Raw genomic sequence first — 19,140 nt, 5'->3', positions numbered from 1 at the left:
TCAATCCAAATCAAATTTGAAAATTAAAATCCTGTTGTCATTCGTACAGCGACCAGGTATGTTAGTTAGGGCCTGAAGATACCAGGAAACCTACGTTGTTTGGTTGGGTCAAAATGGTTGCTTGAATGGTGACAACAAATACAGTAAGACTCGAATCTAAACAAGATTTAATGAGATTATTATATGGTAAAGTCTACAAATAATGAACACTTTTGCTGCCTCAACAATTTACAAAAAAAAAAAAAGATTGTTTAATATTTTGTTTTCGCATGTTTCACTGCCAGCATACCTTCACCTGTACAAAACACATCCCTCCAAAGCATATGCTTTTTTAAAAGTTCTTTTTAAAGTATTGATTGAAATTTCTATGAATTCACACTGGTGAAGGAAGACACATTCTTTCTTGATTAGGTAAATCCATATCATATGGTATTGCATATTGTTATTTCTTAGTAAGAAACTTTGTATGATTTAGTAAGATGTTCAAAAAAGATTTTTTTGTGATTTTGTAAATAGATTTTTTCAGTGTTATCTCTCGATATTTATACCACTAAACATTTTTATAAACCAGGGTGTGATTGGCTACTTAAACAACTGATGCATTTTATTAAAAGGCTTGTACATTTTGATGATTATTGTGGAGAAATTTTTGTCAAGAACAGCATGCTATTTTCATAAACAGCGCCCTCTATCGGTACATCTACATGTATATTGGCATGATATTTCAGATTTTATGTAAATTTTCAGACTGCAAGTGATGAAAATGTTTAAAACCTATATTGCCATTTATTACTGCAAGTAAATGCTTGTTGTCTGAATTAGAATTCTACCATCCAAGTGTATCAGAAAAATAACTTTATTCAATTCTCGCTACCTGCAATACAATTCTACACATCACTGTGGAGTCAAATAGAACGAGGTCGCGCGACAACGCGTTCTAATATCGACAACTACACTTCCGGTCGACTATGCTAATACACAGGAATGTTTCTTTCCCATTTTCAGTTCTAGACATCTCTTGTGATTTTGCTCTGGAAAGATACTGTACATATTTAAATTTCCCACCTCCATAATTATATGAGCTTAAAACTTGCGTTTATCTTATTTGTTACAAATTAAACTGTTTGGAAGAAACATTCACGTGTATTGACATAGGCGACCAGAAGTGTAGGTGTCGACAAATGCAAGCGCGGTCGCAAGACTGCGTTCCATTTGACTCCTTAGCGATGCATAGAATTGTATTGCAGATAGCGAAAATTTCTTGGTCGACTTAATAACTTTGACTCCATAGGCTACACATGCATTACAGTTCTTTTCGGAGAAGCTTGCCCTATCTGTTAAACAAACTATCAAGATCAGTGAGTCTGATTACAAGGTTTCATGTTGAGACAGACACCATAAAGATAGCACAGAAACATCACTTACACTGTGTGGACTCCTTATTTAGTTAATGATATAAACAGTAACTGCATGAAAGAAACAGTTCAGTTGGCTGCTGACCATGGATTTGGTTTGATCTTCAAGAAATTATACCTCATGTCTAGTGTAATTTTAGTAGTGTGCATGCTGTTAGTGTCTATAAAGAGTTGATACTGGGTAAGTGATGTTTGTGTGTTATCTTTTTGGTGTCTATCTCAACATGAAACCTTGTGATCAGGCTCACTGATCTTAGTAGTTTGTTTAATCAATAGCTTGGGCAAGCTTCTTCTAAAACAGCAGTAACTATATGCATGTTTAAGAATAAGTTGACTTTCTCATTGTATTTTGCCCCCCCCCCCCCCCCCCCAGCACAGCACAAGGTAAAATACAGGTAACAAGAGTTAATTTTCCCATTTACCCATTTGGCCAAATAAAAAAAAAAGTTGGTTATGGTCATCCGACCCCACCTAGTTTTTCATGCCGACTCTAAAGTTTTTTATTACGTGTTTGAGAAAAATAATAACATCGTGAAGTCTCGCAAGAAATAGTGGGTGCGGAAACTGACATCAACTTAAAAAGACAACATAAAACTATTGTTCCAATCTGTAATGGCTGTACATCTGATAGGGAGAAATAACAACATAGAGACCATTTGGAAAACAATGGAAAACATGAACTAGACACTCACACATAAAAAAAAATGAAATAAAATAAAAATCTACCTACCCCACCTATTTTAAAATTGAATGTAATCGGAACCACACAATTTTTTTTTTATGCCTTACCCATGTTTTTTTTTTCATATCTTGTCACAAGAGGGTGCTGTTCATTGTCAGCATCAGTAGTGTCTCTTATACACTGCAGTTCACTGTAGCATCTTGATATATACAAAGCAAGTAGAACTGAATTTTTTTTAGTGCTTTTATAAATATATAGATACATGTACTTATTTTACAAGTTTCTTGATGCACTAAACACATTTCCCAATAAATCATTTTCTGTCCATGTATGATTCTTCATAACTTTTTTTCCGTACAGGGAATAAACATCTCAAATACATGTAAACTTACGTTGGATGTGATATATTCCTTATGTATATGGATATGACCAACTCAACAAGGCACACCATATATAACAAAATGTCCAAGCTATATTTGTATTCAACCTTCACTAGCTCGCTTCTTTTTGTTCATAAAGTGACCAAAGATCATATAGTGACTAGCAATTGGTCAGTTCCTACTAAAAAAGACATTGTGTCAATAATATCCGTAGGTGATGTAGTGACAACTTTTAACCTGTTGCTAATTTAACTGTAGTATTGTTTTTCAAACAGACAACCACAATTTATTCACTGAAAAGTATTTCAATACCAATAATTAGACATTATACATATTAATCAGTGGTCAATTTTATCCATAGGTATTGCAGCAACAGGTTGAAACCATAATCGCCGTTGAGGGCGCTGTTTGGGATGTGGACCCAAACATAAATCTGATTTGATTTATCGTGTATACAGCTACAAAAAATGCATTCACCCACATGTAATTCAATACTGTTAAAGGGGTATACAATATTACGAGTCTGTTCTTGTATCTAAGAAAATATTTTTTTTTTAAAATAAGTTCAGTTGTAAGTAGCTATAGCTTTGAAACATGCTGTCGTATCCTCTGTGGGACACTGATGTGTTTACTCTGTTATCATTCATATTTCTGAAGAATAAGAATTAATGAAGTAACACATCAGTGTCTTAAACAGGCTATGCCTGGTTTAAAATATTTGTGGGTGCTTCCAGTTGTCTAGACTCCGTAAGTGGGGCTGGCTAGTCAACCTGGTAAGTAGTCGGTCAACCATCTAATCTGCTATGGATACTAGAGTAAGTCAAATGGTTTGTTAGATATCTCAGTAAAGGAAAATAAAAGGTTTAAAGCTGCAACTGATCATATTTTGTTAGGTACAATAACTTACTCATAAAATATAGTACACCCTGAACATTATTGAATCACCCATAGGTGAACATTTTTTTGTACCTGTATACATAACAAATGATTTTTGAATCCATAACCAAAAATAGCGCCCTCAACGGCAATCACTATTAAATCTGTTATTACAGTACTAATAGTCTATAATGGATAAGATCAACCCCTGATTAATATGTGCAATATCTGATTTTATTGGTATTTTAACACTTTTCAGTGAATAGATTGTGGTTGTCCAATCGAAAAACGATCCTACAGTTACAAACTAGTGCAATTTTAACATGGTGTCATTCAAATTCAAGCTTTTGCTCAAGATTTAAACTTGTCACTACACTACATGAGTGTCTGTATGTGTACGTGTGAATGTGTCTGGGTATACGTGTCTGTCTGTGTCTGTGTACCTATGGAAAATATCGACCACTAATTAACAGATACAATGACTTTTTTTTTTTTATAAGTAACAGGTCAATTATGACAGGAATATATATTTAGTTACTTGATGAAAAAAAAAATCCCAGTTGCAGCTAGTGCATCTTTAACTATCAAAATAATTATTAATAGTGTCATAAAATTACTACTAATGTCAAACAATGTTTACTTGCTGCTGAACTGTTGGAGAAAAACAATGTTAAAACTGATCTAATTTGCTATTCATTTACCATATTTTTTACTTTGAAAATTGCAAGCTTATCACACATACATCAAGACATTGGGTATCCATTCATTTTTTTTCAACTTTATTTTATTCACTATTGCTCATTTGTGGCAAAAATGATCAAAAATAAATACTTCAACAAATTTAACAAAACATCATACAAATTGGCATACACACATTTCAATAGCCTTATTTGTCTTGTAGCACCACAAAAAGCCAATATTCATTTATTGATTGGAAATTGAAAAGCATCTATGACTCTGAAGATAAGTATCAGTTAGGCAGCATAGTTGAATACTGGTATTAACATGTAAGGTATGTGTTTTTTTTGAGATTCATTATCAAAGATGAAAGTGAAAACCATAAAAGAGAGAACAGCTAACCTTTATATGAGTTTACTACATTTGGATAATAATGTCAAGAAAATGGAAATTTGTATAATGGAAAGGGAGGGTTAACTTTATATGGGTATTTGAGTTTACAATGATCAATTTTATGGTATGACATAGATAGCAAATTGTCGTTGTCTAGAGTAAGTTGTGGGTTAAAGAAACACTACATTGTGTTCATTTCATTTGGAGGGAAGTGCCAATAATTTGCACTGGACACATTTTCTTCTGTCCTTTCTAGTAAGTGTTTTACTTGACTCCAATATCCATGAATAGTATTAGACATATAATCTGAACTATATTGCAATATATTGATATTTGACAGCTGTGTTCTCATTTCCTGTGGTTTTTACTTTGTTACTAGATCAGGATTCATTGACTGTCTGGTGAAGTCTAAACAATGCAGTGTCCAGAGGTCCACAGTGAATTTGTTGATTTCTACACAACAGTGTTCACTGGTCATCAGTAATCAGAGAGCGAGTCTAATACCACGATTTCTATACAATGTGATTTCACAAGACCAAACTTATCACAGTCTATGAGATATGAAATGTACACAATAAAATGTTCACAGTAATCCAGTAATCACGGAGTATGGGATACCACGAAATATACAAAATGCAATGTTCACAGTAATCCAGTAACCACGGCATGTGGGATACCATGAAATATACACAATGCAATGTTTGCAGGAACCCCGTAATCACAGAGTTTCTGAAACCATGAAATGGGATGTTCTCCCCACAAAGTTGAGTTACCTTCCCCCAAGTCAACAGCTGAACACAATGCAGTTTTCACGGTGACAGAACGTAGGAGTATGTGATACTGTGAAAAACATGTTCAGAATTTTCAGGGACTTACAATTATTGTGGTGAAAGTAGTAAACTACAGTAATATAGAACTATAAAAGTACTATTAGTTACAAGAACAATGCTACATGGTACATACGGAAGTAGTGCAAGGTGTAGAACTGCAGTCACAAAAGTAACAGTACATCCAGTAGTAATAGACTAGCACATGTAGTACTAACAATAGTAATTGTAACCATAGTTTTCTAAAGGTGAGAAGTCTTATATTATTTGTATAGTTCACTTTACGTCTATAGTTTGTGGCATTCCACAAACTGTTTGGCAATATGAAAGCATACTACTGTTCTAAATTGTTGACATCATATTCATTAAGATTGACATATTGAATACTTGTTGAAGTAACTCATAAAGCAGTGACACTCACTGTACAGATTTTGTTGAAACCTGTCAGGTTGAAATGCGCTATTTTGGATTATTGGAGCCTGATAACAGTTGTATACTATGATCATGAGAGCTGAAACAATCTCAAATGCAATTAGGTTCCTATTTCAACACATAGCAACTGTTGCCAGGTTCCTATTTGTACACATAGCAACTGTTGCCAGGTTCCTATTTCAACACATAGCAACTGTTGTCAGATTCCTATTTCAACACATAGTAGCTGTTGTCAGGTTCCTATTTCAACACATAGCAACTGTTGTCAGGTTCCTATTTCAACCCATAGCAACTGTTGTCAGGTTCCTATTTCAACACATAGCAACTGTTGCCAGGTTCCTATTTAACACACATCGACTATTTTTATTCAATTCTACCTATTACAACAAATTGGGAATTGTTACAGCAAGTCTGAACAAAACAAATTGAGGAAAAATAATCATAACACAGATAGGCCTGAACTGTTTGGATCAAAGTTCGAACAAAGTAAGAATATTCACAAATTAAAACAAAAAACCTTTTAAAATTCACATGTTGAAACCAAATACAAACTCAACAAACCAATAAACCATAGAATTTCTCTGAACAAACATATATACATTTGTTGTCACCTTAGATGACACAATTGAGTTACTTCAAGGTTTGATTATAGAGAGCTGAGTGGATCAAGGAGGGTAAATATGGGGATGGGGGGGGGGGGGGGGTTACCTAGTAGTAAGATTGTACTTATGCCAAAGTAGTCAGTTGAACACTTATTGTATATTCATGATATTAAAGAATGAGATTAACTATGTATTGAAATTCCTAATGACATCTATATGCGTCGTTTAACTAGCATGTTTATTGAAGTTACTGAAAGCTAGTAGATGTAGATTAAGTCTCCCCTTAAGCTGAATACTTCCTCAGATCAGAAACAGGTTGCGCAGCATTGAAAGTGTTTATTACTTGGCATTGTCATCTGGTGTTGGACTTTCAGCGTTATTATTACTTTTCTGTGCATTATCTTCTAAAGTTGATTCACCAGGTATGCTCTGAAATAAACAAATATGACAAATATGATGTATAACAGTGTTGGAGAAATTTTCAATGCCATTGCTTGATGAACAGAATACATGTATGTCCTACTTTTGTCAAGATTGATGTATAGTGTATTATACATTTAGCTACTTGCAGAATTGATTTTATGAAGTCAGAGTGAAACCAACTGATTATTCTACTGCAGTGCTATATCATGACAACCCCATTATGTGTACATGTGAGTGCAGGAGTGGCATACTTGGGGTATTTGCACGAGCGCTGGAAATGTTCTCTGTGGCAGTACTTTCATGAGTATAGCAAGTGAAAATGCAGCAGAAAACACTGCAACAAGCATGAGTGCAAATACCCCTGAGTATTGACACTGGCACTCACACAGTATGGGGTTCTGTTATTATTACATATGTCTATCTGAAACAACAAATTTACATTATGTGATCACATGCTTTTGTGTAGAATGAATGATCACATCCTCATTTGCATATTATTTGTATGCAAAATTATGTTTTTGGTATTGCACTGCAGTGCAAATACTAATAGTACGTGTGCACACTGGTGTGAGTAATCTATGCAATAAGTATGTGTGTTCACACTGGTGTGAGTAATCTATGCAATAAGTATGTGTGTTCACACTGGTGTGAGTAATCTATGCAATAATAAATACTAATAGTACGTGTGCACACTGGTGTGCAATAATAATGTAGATTACAGTAAACTTTCGGGTAATAATGTAGATTAACAGTAAAATTTAGGGTAATAATGTAGATTACAGTAAACTTTCGGGTAATAATGTAGATTAACAGTAAAATTTTGGGTAATAATGTAGATTACAGTAAACTTTCGGGTAATAATGTAGATTAGAAGTAAAATTTAGGGTAATAATGTAGATTAACAGTAAAATTTTGGGTAATAATGCAGATTACAGTAAACTTTCGGGTAATAATGTAGATTAACAGTAAAATTTAGGGTAATAATGTAGATTAACAGTAAAATTTAGAGTAATATTGTAGATATACAAATGTAACAGTAAAATTTAGTGTAATAATGTAGATATACAAATGTAACAGTAAAATTTAGGGTAATAATGTAGATATACAAATGTAACAGTAAAATTTAGGGTAATAATGTAGATATACAAATGTAACAGTAAAATTTAGGGTAATATTGTAGATATACAAATGTAACAGTAAAATGTAGGGTAATAATGCAGCTATAATAGTAAACTTTATGGTAATAATACATATAACAGTAAATTCTCACCATGTCAGGTTTGTATATGACATGGACTAGCTGTGACCCAGCCATCATGGTTAATAAACCAGCTGTTAAAAACTTTAAGTACTGTGACCAAGGTACACCAGCAGGCATTGTAGCTCCTCCTTTGATATTAGTATAAAGACTGTAGTTATAGAGATGTGATAGTCTGACTATTTCTACTGTTTGTTTGGTGATGCTTCTTCTGCAGCTGCTGCTGCCAATCTCTCGGCTTTTTTTCTTCTATTTACGTCATCTAAAAAAATGTAAGTAACCACAATATGAAAAGGATTAGAGAAAGGGAATTCTAACATGTTTGTTTGTTTGTTTGTACTTATGAAATGGTCAAATCACCCTAGTTACCTAGAATGTTTTATCGGGGTTCAAAAAGGTTAGTAAGGTATTGATAAGTATGAACATTTCAATGGAATGCTAGCATTTTAGAAAAAAAAACCTATAGTACAATTCAACATTTCCTAGAATAATTGTAGAACAATTATCTCTTTTTCTTGCCAGTTTTTCTATGAATGTTTTGGAACCTCTGTCATGGGGTGAGGTGGGAGTGGGTTGGTGTGGTGTGTGTGTTAAAATTTACATAGATTTCTGTATGTACCTAGCCTGTTAGTATACTATTACGAGCTTTGGCCAAGGAACCACAATATAAATTACTCTATAGGGAAAACTCTGGTAAATTTTACCTACTTATCACCCATAACAAAAACACTGGGCCAAGACATGCTACAGTGTCACCTTAAACATGAATGTGGGTCATAGGTAAAAAAGAAAATATTAAACAATAATTAATAATCTAGTAATAAAATAAAGGATTTCTAAAAAATTAAATAAGAAATTACTGGTAATACTGCCTGAATTAAAGGCATCGACGTCACAGTACGATGGTATAGATCATCTTAATGTATCAAGTGCTGAATAAAGTCACGGGGGGGGGGGGGGTTTGTTAGCAGCTGTCATGGTCTAGTATAGTACCTATGGTAATGACATGATCCAATACTCAATATATTAATTCAACATTGTGTCTACGCCAATGTGATGAGATTCTATTTTTTGTAATCATTGTAGTAGTATGCTTCAATACTTACAGAATGTTTCTCCTCCTGGAGCTATCCTAGCATTGATCATGACCCATTCTAATGAAGCACCAGTTACGAAGAAAAGTGGTAAAAATCGGTAGATACCAAAAACTCGTTTGCCTGGCCACTTGTCAAGAAGACGGCGCAGTCGTCTGCTGTACAGCAAATTTGGCATTTAAAACTAAAAAAAATAGTGTCAGTAAGTTACGTCAGGTGTAGCTTTCCTGTCTTTCAGACGATGAATTCATTCAACTATAATGTCTGATCGTCACATAAGTTTCAAAATATCGCCTTCTTTTCAGTATTTAATTAAAAAGATCGAAGTTCCAAGGTCAAACGTGATGTAAACAACCTTTCAACCTATGTTGATTGTTGGTGTAATCTTTTCTCCAATAAAACTGAACAAAAGATAGAAAAAGACAGCAAAAAATATTGAAATTTCTGTGCCATTGTTTCAATGGAAAATATTTATCGCTTATCTATAGTTTACAGATTCATAGGATATTGGCTATTGTCTTATCGATAAGGAATATCCATCAAGGATTTGCTTCTCAGGAAAATTAGGGCTTCCTGTAAACAGCGCCGATTACGGTGACCTGGAATAAAATTGCATGGAATTTCACCGGTCACTCAAATTCATTGTTCTTGCAACATCTTTTGCGTTTGATCGACCAAAATTAAGGTACGGATCTCCCGTTAATTTAGTAGTGGTGGGTATTTTATCGATGACAGAATAACAGATTCATGTTTATCTCTCTGCAAAGTCTATTTTAAGGGCAGATCGACCATTCGCAGGTCTGTTGTATGTGGTAGACGCTGTTCGGCGATGTTTGTGATGTTCATTCAAACAATCCTAAACCTATTTACTCTATGCGAAAGTGTGAATGGAAGCCCAATTCTGTATGCAAATTATTAACGACTTTGCTATTGTTTTTATCTTCACAGTGTATTTTGATCTTATTTTGACGGTCACCTTGGCATTGGAACATGGAAAATTCATATCAGCCAAGCCCGTATTTGTAAGTATATCAATGCATTTCTGTGCTTTAAATGAATTGAACCGGATGTTTGCATTTCGTTTACCGTTCTCTTACTCCTAGCTGAGATTCAACAATGGGGGATTCATCGGGCAAAAACAACAGAGATCGATAGAGATACCTTACATTTTTAGCTCGATTGATAATGCTGAATACGTGTACATGTATTTTTTTTTGTGAGTCACCACTCTATGAATGTAACCAGAGATTTCACGAAAATGCCATTTTCTATACGCAAACATAACCCAGAATTTTCTGAGCAGAAATCTGAATGTAGGAGATTTTCCTCAATTTGCACACCAAACCTTTTTTTTAGAAATGCTTTCACGAAGCCAAAATAAAGTATTCATCAAAATAAATCGAAAATATGTATGGAAATATTTTGCCAGATCAACCAAGTGTTCAGGCTTGGCAAACCAGGTAGCAGATACTAATATGTTTCCTGTGCTTTGTTCCAAAATTTATTTTGGAGGGAAATTCCAATAAAATGACTGTGAAGGGTATGTTTATTTTACCTACTTAACAGCCTGAAATAGTTATTTATATCAAAATCGTTGTCTGATGTTAATACTGGAGTGAAATGTTGTCACTTTATTCAATTAATTGTTTCTATTTCCAAACCAAATAGTTTGTTTGCTTTTTTTCCAAGTGATCATGGAAGTATTCCATGAAGTAATGAAGCTAGGGAGATTAAGCTTACATTGAGCAATCAACAGGTGAATTTTTAGCATTCACCATATTTCACTTTTTCACACAAATTGTCCACTTTGAAATCATGGAAGTGATTCGATCTGGTGAAAATCTGATAGGGAAACTGTATAATGCTGTTTTTACATCCAGCTGACCACTCCATCAGATTTTAAAACATGCAGATCAATACATGTCTACACGCACACACACACACACACACACACACACACGCGAGTGCACGCTCACACACACACACACACACACACACACACACACACACACACACACACACACACAGGTGTTTGAAATCCCCAAAATATATCTGAGTAAGAAATGATTGATTTTGAAGTCGCAAAGAAAAAAATCCAATATAAAATAACCGTAATCGAATTTTGTCTCATGTTCTTTGTGACAGTAACCCAGCTATGATTAAAATTGAACCACCACAACAACCCATGATGATGCCTCATATGTACCAACAACCACAACCATCAGTCTCAACGACACCAACAAAAGTCAAGAAGAAAAAAGTCAAACAAGAAAAAATTACAGATGCCTTCCCAGTTAAAAAGAAGAGAAAGTTTGACAGATTCCAAGGTATGCCAGAAGAGGAAGTCATGAAGAGAACATTACCAGATCATCTTGATTATGACCTTGACATAGCCATTGTAAGTTTCAAGACATTTTTTAAAAAGTTTTTTTTTAAATCCCAGTTTGTTTGTTTTTTATCTCGGTAGCACTTTAGTTCCTCCAATTTACTGTTACACTGGCATATGTGATACTGTTATCATGGTAACCTTGACAACATGAGTGTTCTCTCTTTGTAGGAATTTTTTGTCTTGTAGTGCTGCAGTTAGACAATGTAAGATATGTTGTATCACTCTCCCCTCACTGGCCTGCTTAAAAGGGTTGACGGATGTATGAGAGCATCCCGATTGACATGGTGTACCTTACAGACTAAACTGCAGTGCACTACTGTGAATGATCATCATCATCAATATTCACCTAGTCCAAAATCAAATTGATAATTATATTTCTATAAACATACACTAGCTGTAACTTGGATGTTATTATTTTTTTTATCAGACCAACCAACAATATATTCACTGAAAATTGGTAAAATACCAATAATTAGATATCGTGTCAATTAGAAGTCTATTTGATCTATAAGTACCGTACATTTTGTTGATGATGAAGACTGTATTTTTCTCCAACTGAATGCGTTTATATGTGATTCCTGTGTGTCTAGAGTGATGTTGGTTTCAAAATCGAGTGTGAGTATGAGTGCGTACTGTCAGTACAATGTCGGCCATATTGACTGGCGTTCCAAGAGTCACTACGGTTATAACGAAATCTGGATATAACGACCAAAATTGCCCAGTCCAAAGTTATTCATTGTAATGAGGTTTGACCTGTAGTATAATTATAAGTGCAGCTGAAATCATGATTCATTTGGGGTTCTGGTTTTGGGGACAGACCCAAAAAATCCATTTGATTGGATACATTGCATCATACTATATGTGTGCTACTCCACAAATATGATGTTTACCAACTGGTAATTCAATACTGTTGATGGTATATGGTATTATGAGTAAGTTGTTATATCTAATAAAACATATTCAAACAAATGTTCCGGTTGCAGCTGGAGCAGCTTTAATATTATGTATATCACTGTGTACAATTTATCAGAAAATGTATCAAGGATAAGCCTTGGCACAATTTTCTAAGTTCTCTGTGATCAGGGAAGTCAGCGATGAATTTTACTTTTTGAAGTCCCAACACTTCAATGTTTCATTTGATTTTCATGTCATGTTTCATTTGAGTCTCTTTTTTCAATGTTTTCCTGACAGATTGGAATCAACCCTGGTCTGTTTGCTGCATTCAAAGGACATCATTATGCTGGGCCTGGCAATCACTTCTGTAAGTTTTGATTTGTATTTTGTGATTATTAAGGGGCACAAGTTGAGTTTAAACATTTTGTGGCACACTTTTTGCTGCATATTTAAAAACATTCTCACAGTATTGTACTTACTGAAACACACTTAATCATCACTTGCAATTGACTGACCTCAAACCTGGTATTAATATAAAACTTATAAATGATTTGATGACGTCATCTATGATATGTATGATCAAAAAATGTCACGGAATCCGTATCGAGAGTCAACTGTTCTAACAATACCAAAAGACAACTGTGATGTCATAGAAGGCATACATTGGTATTAACATTATACTAGGATAGTTTAATCAAGGTTTTATGGAAGTATTTTTCAATTAAGTAAAAAGCTTATGAACTCAGATTATGCCACTTTAACTGTTTACCCAATGATTTGATGTACATGAATACTGTGATACCTCATTAGAAGGAGATTTATCTCTTAACAGTAAACCAAGTAACATTTGTCAAAATAACCATCGACAAACTAGAAACCAGAGATCTTCAAAAGGTTGCAATGTATCACCATCAGTTTGAAGCGAGGCAGTGACTAGTAATTTTTCTCTGCATCATTATTTTTTGTAGGGAAATGTCTGTATTTATCTGGTTTGGTACCAAACCCAATGACTTGCATGGATGACTACAGACTTAAAGAATTTGGTATTGGATTTACCAATATTGTTACCAGAACTACCAGAGGCAGTGCAGATTTAACAAGGTTAGTTTATCCTGTCTTTCCCAACTCATAGTTTTTTGTGTACAAAATATAACACCCCCACCCCGGTAGAAGACAAGTATTGCACTGCAGACAGACCATGTCATCCTTGATATGGTTACTGGTAACATACAGCCCAGTAGAGTAGGTAACTTTTCACAAATTAAGCTACAACAAACGTGTACATGAATCAGTTCAGTCTTAGCTAATTAGCTGAATTACCTTACTTTTTAGGTGTTGTGTTACTCTGTATACTGGCTTGATGTCCATGTGTAAACTGCATTAACACTGAACCCATGAGGGATGGTCCTCACTGGACTTCTTGGGAGACAAGTGTTTATATGCTTAAAGAACTATCCAGTATAAATAAAGATTATCATTATAACAGTCATGAAAAAGAGAATGTGCAACTTCTTGAAATTTTGAAATGTGAACAAACATGATTGTTACACAGCCACTTGGGCTTAATTATCATTTTTTATGACAATGCATTGCATACCAGATACTAATTTTGCAAAAAGTTATAACAGGAGGGTGCCCTAGAATACAAGGCATATCATGCTGCTTTGTCTTATATCCATTGTAAACTGATAACAATTTAATGGCCTTGGATTTTCTGACATGATAGTAATTATTATTCGATCAATATTTAGTGGTTATAATGTTTCTAATTCTTTGTTTTAATAGGAAAGAAATCAAAGAAGGAGGAAAGGAATTGTTGGAGAAAATGAAAAAATATAAACCTAAGATTGCATGTTTCAATGGCAAGGGTATCTATGAGATCTTCAGTGGACGGAAAGATTTTGAAATTGGCAGACAGCCAGAACCTATGGAAGGCACAGATACGGTAAGTAATGACTTCTGCTATGGACATTACTATGTGAACATAGTTAGATTATGAAGTTTTCCGTTTATCAAGTTTGTCTACTTTCATACCTGTATAAGGATTTGATATTCTATATGTTTATAATTAAGTTATGAGTTATGAAGGACAATAAATGATAATAATATAATAACTAATGGACAATCACACAATGTCGCACAAGCTTAACAAACAAACATCGTTTGTTTGGGTCAAAACCCCCTCTCCCCCCTCCCCCTAAATAAACATTCACAAGTGTGACATCAAATGTTTATATATGATGTAAACTATGATGAAAACTGTAGTAGTCACACCATGTACCGGTACTACTATGATTGACGTAATGTAAAATATGATTGTAAACACATTAAAATACTACAGAAACCCCACATTTATAGAAGTAAATGTTTATCAACTTATCAACATCTCAGTAGTAAATTCATACAAAAGCTGTTATCATTGAAGAAGTGAAAGTTTTCCATCAAAATGTGGTTAGAAATGTGAAAATTAAGGTCAGCAATCGCATAGATGCCAGACCCCCCTCCCACCTAAATTGAGCTTGTGTGACATTGTGCGACCTTCTCATAGTCATCTTTTCAAATGGACAAATTGAATTTACAAAATAAATGAAAAAATGAACAAGAGAAAATTTGAGCCATAAAGAGATGTTAAAATATCACAAATGTTTCTCAAGTTAAAATACCAAAAAATGATGTGATAAGTGCAAGGAACATCAGCAAAAGTTAGGTTGACAAAATAAGTAAAAAATAAGAGCTCCTCTAATGATCAAAGCAAGGTCAACTCATTATAATATTATGTTCCTTGTATCCATTTTTGTCGATGTCAATATTGTGTTAAGAAATAATTCTATTTTTAAAGCTCAAAATTTAATTGCTATGAAATTATTATTAATGTTTGGAAATTTTTTGGTTCATTGTAAGTAGGTTATTGATGTTTTTATAAGTACCTGTATACTGTGTTTATAATAATGATATTGTTTGTCATCCTAATTTTCAGGTAATATTTGTGATGCCTTCCTCCAGTGCACGTTGTTCACAGTTTCCCAGAGCAACAGACAAAGTGCCATTCTACCTCCAGTTAAAGAAATTACGCAATGAGCTAACTGGTCGTCCACAATCACCAGATCCGCCTATGCCTCCTATATCATCAGCAACACCGACTAACTCAGCAACCGCCGCTGATCTTACCGTCAAGCTTGAAAATCAGATGGTTGATGCTGCAAATGCCGAAAAACAAGGCTTTATGGCGACAGCGCAGGCAACTATCCCTATCAAACAAGAACCTGTAGATCCTACTACTGGGACAGTCATGTCAAATAACATGGGAGCCGCGATGCCTAATAACATGGGATTTCGTATCAAACAAGAGCCATGCGATAACCAGTATGTTTACAATGCGCCCATAGATTTCCATCCAGGTAGCTTTATAGACAGCATTCCAAATATTCAAAACGATGGTGGAGTGTCGGCACAGCATCAACAACAGCACAGACCTGGTGTACCACCCAGCTCCACACACCAGAATCCCAATGGTCAGGCTGTACAGATGGGTCTTCAACTGCCGAATTTCAGTGAAGCGTTTTCAGTGAAACAAGAGGATGGGCAGGGGAACCAGTCGTGTCATTTCAATGCATAATCAGGAACCTTTCAGTTGGACTTCATCAGAAAATTTGGCCACTTAAAAGATATACTATTTTGATTTCATAACCATAATTTATACATCCATAATTAACCTGTGAAGGAACTGTTTAAAGATTGAGATAGCCGTATAGTCTACTCACAAGTTGAAATTTTAACAAAACTATCACAAGAATGCTGAGTGTTGTTTTACCCGTAACAATATAACCAGGAATAGAAATATCCACTTCCATAGAAATCCTCAGTAAATACACAAATTCACCCCAAGAATATGTAATTAGAGACTTTTCAAATTCAATGCAGTACTTCCCTACCCATATCTGAGGTAACATGGACAATTCACAGGGTTAAGTGATTTTGTAAGGTGACTCCGACAAAACAGATTCACACAGATGTATTTAGGATAGTGATGGTCAAGTATATCCATTTGAACTTGGGTTTTTACCGTGGCTCTGAAATACAGATACTGACGATACACTACTAACCTGGAACAGGAAGAGGAACCCAGGTTAGTAATAGTGTGTGACTTAAGGTAGTTTTTATCCATATTGTAGAAAACGAGTATTACATGTATTGTGTGACCATGATCACCACTATTGATTACCACAGTCACCATATAAAACATTGTGTCCTATCTGTTTTATTTGTGTGTTGGTCTAAGATTCCTTATCTGTTTACTGTTCACATTATTGTCATATCAAAGGCCAGTACTGTACCTTCTCTCATATCAGTGCAATGTTTGTCTGAAGTACAAGTCCAAATTCGAGTTGTAAATTGAACTGTACTTACACTAAAGACAACTTGCCTGCAGAAATTTAGGCTATAGTTTGTTTATATTTGATGGTTGTCAGAGGATATTTGAGATATGGGTATTTGTTTAGATGTACCTGTTAGGATATTTGAGTTGAAAGGATGTGATTTTTGGTTCGGAGAAATCAAAAGATTGGGTTGGGTTGGGTTGGGTTGGGTTGGATTGGATTGGGTGTGATTTGGGGTTGCTTTTAGTTGTTGGAGATTTTGACTGTTTGTATTAAGCCAAATATGTCAGGGGGGATGGGTTGTGAATATATTCGGTCATATTTGTGTGAGGGTAATAGGTGACAACATTTGGTGATGAGACTGCACCCTGAGCTGTATTCAATCCAACAGACCAATGTAGTTGACTTAGAGTTTGCCATTACAAATACCCAGGTTGACTTTTAAAAGGCGTAAATTTCAATCCCAGGTCATCACATTAGTGGTATTTTATCAGTGGAGCCACAAGGATTACATACGATTATTCTTGAACCAACTTTTTTTCCGATAGCTCTGCCAGAAAACCGTTTCCGCACCTAAATTTCAATTCTATCCAAAGTAGACCAATAGTTCAATAGACATGGCAATTTTTCCTTGCAGCCAAGTCGTCACCCACCCCCCATATAAAAAAACTGATTACTTAACAAAGTTTGCCTATGTTTTGAGTAGACTTTTCAATTAGGATAGCAGTTCATTGCTGTAGTCATGCCAATAACTGGCTGCTTCTTTGATTGTGTGGTTGACAAATTTCTTATTTTTTCTAGAAATAGTTTGTTGTGTGATGCATGTATTTGAGTAGACTTTAGTTTATAATTAGTGAAGAAAAATTATATTTCACTATGTTACTTTTAGTTTTGTCAGCTTGTCAAATTATTCTCCTGTAATTAGATATAAACTAAAGCTGATAAAATATTGTATTGCCATGGTAATGTCATACCACAAATGGTACAATACAATGCAACTTTATAAACTTGACATCACATCTTTTTCATCCGATGCAAAAATTCGCCTCCACAAATAAGGGCTATGATTTCAAAAATTACACCTAAACAACTCAAATGTAATTACCTGAAAGCTTTGGAATTAAATGCTGATTGGTTGATAGGTTAATTAATATTCATTGCTGCCATCAAACCTGAAAGCTTATGATGTAGTTATTGATTGGTCAGTGAATTAATTAATATTCATTCATTGCTGTCATCAAACCTGAAAACTTTTCATGTGGCTGCTGATTTGGTTAATGAATTAATTAATATTCATCTGCATCATTAATAGCCAATCAGAACTTGTAGGTCATAGTTTGCAGCCTTTTAGAGTCAATGAAATCTTTCAAATTTAAATCAAAGATAAACTTTCTGTGACCAAAGATGGGATATTTTTTTTTTTCTCAATATTTTGAAAAGACTCGTTAGTAAGTTGTTGTTATTGGTGTCACTAACAGTGGACATTACTGTTGCTTTTGTTGTGAAATTCTACATGCTTTGTTCATGCTACAACAAAGACCGTAAGATGCATTGTGTTGTTCAGCCCTAATCAGTTTTCTCTGTACGATAGTTGTTGGACAACATGTTGTATCTTACAGACTAACTACATCCGCAAGGTAACAGATGCCACAGATGTGATCAAATTTTCTTAAATTAATCAAAATAACATGTGTGCCAACACAGAGGTCGCCATCCTAAATGTCATTACGATGTGCAATAACATTGCTCTGTGTTTTAAACTGTGCTAATTTGAAACATGTACAAAATTTGGAGTGCTCTTCTTGTTAATGTCAGTTGTCATGGTAATCAGGACATTTAAAAACCACTGGATAATTTGATATATGATCATGAAAAAAAATGAAAATTAAGAGTATTCTATCATTTTCTTTTATTCATGGCCATTGCCAACAAATCTCTGCATACAAATAGGGGAATTCCTTTGTTTGTCATGCCATGAAAAAGGTTTGGAGAAAATAACACCATACTTGCAAATCTTTGTTTGTAACTCAATAAATTGCAAAACATTATTTTAAAAAATGTGTAAAATGTCATTTATTGTACAATAACAAAATTTTTACACTTTCTGCATATTTTTGCAATTTAATGAGTTACAAAGAAGGACTTGGTATGTATTATTTTACATAACAAGGACTTGGTATGTATTATTTTACATAATAAGGACTTGGTATGTATTATTTTACATAATAAGGACTTGGTATGTATTATTTTACATAATAAGGACTTGGTACATATCATTTCCCATTGTTTTTTCAAGTAGAAAACAGTTAAGTTTTATAAATCAAAATTCCTAAATAAACACCAAATTCTCATGCATATGGCCACTTAAATACCATCAAAGGGTTCAATTTCCTAGATCCTCATGTGAATTTCTAGTAAAAC

At 34.3% G+C, this 19,140-nt stretch overlaps 3 protein-coding genes across 3 annotated transcripts; 1 reads left to right on the top strand and 2 right to left on the bottom strand.

The window, feature by feature from the left end:
• Window positions 1–4,196: 4,196 nt before the first annotated feature.
• LOC144437352 (ubiquinol-cytochrome c reductase complex assembly factor 6-like) lies at window positions 4,197–8,207 on the bottom strand. The gene is made up of 2 exons (XM_078126280.1): window positions 7,979–8,207; window positions 4,197–6,714 (listed from the first exon to the last, which is right to left on the bottom strand). Exons 1-2 carry the CDS (start codon window positions 8,084–8,086, stop codon window positions 6,625–6,627), a joined length of 198 nt encoding a protein of 65 aa, XP_077982406.1. The 5' UTR covers window positions 8,087–8,207; the 3' UTR covers window positions 4,197–6,624.
• LOC144437341 (ubiquinol-cytochrome c reductase complex assembly factor 5-like) lies at window positions 8,152–9,350 on the bottom strand. The gene is made up of 2 exons (XM_078126269.1): window positions 9,073–9,350; window positions 8,152–8,228 (listed from the first exon to the last, which is right to left on the bottom strand). Exons 1-2 carry the CDS (start codon window positions 9,236–9,238, stop codon window positions 8,152–8,154), a joined length of 243 nt encoding a protein of 80 aa, XP_077982395.1. The 5' UTR covers window positions 9,239–9,350.
• A 349-nt stretch (window positions 9,351–9,699) lies between these two features.
• On the top strand, window positions 9,700–17,886 carry LOC144436353 (uncharacterized). The gene is made up of 7 exons (XM_078125136.1): window positions 9,700–9,745; window positions 10,009–10,082; window positions 11,206–11,458; window positions 12,641–12,710; window positions 13,312–13,444; window positions 14,129–14,288; window positions 15,321–17,886. The coding sequence occupies exons 2-7, from the start codon at window positions 10,051–10,053 to the stop codon at window positions 15,957–15,959; spliced, it is 1,287 nt and encodes a 428-aa protein (XP_077981262.1). The 5' UTR covers window positions 9,700–9,745; window positions 10,009–10,050; the 3' UTR covers window positions 15,960–17,886.
• Window positions 17,887–19,140: the final 1,254 nt, after the last annotated feature.

This window comes from Glandiceps talaboti, chromosome 1 (genome assembly GCF_964340395.1).
Source record: "Glandiceps talaboti chromosome 1, keGlaTala1.1, whole genome shotgun sequence".
Classification (NCBI taxonomy): Eukaryota; Metazoa; Hemichordata; class Enteropneusta; family Spengelidae; genus Glandiceps; species Glandiceps talaboti.
This window is presented reverse-complemented; position numbering and strand designations above follow the sequence as displayed.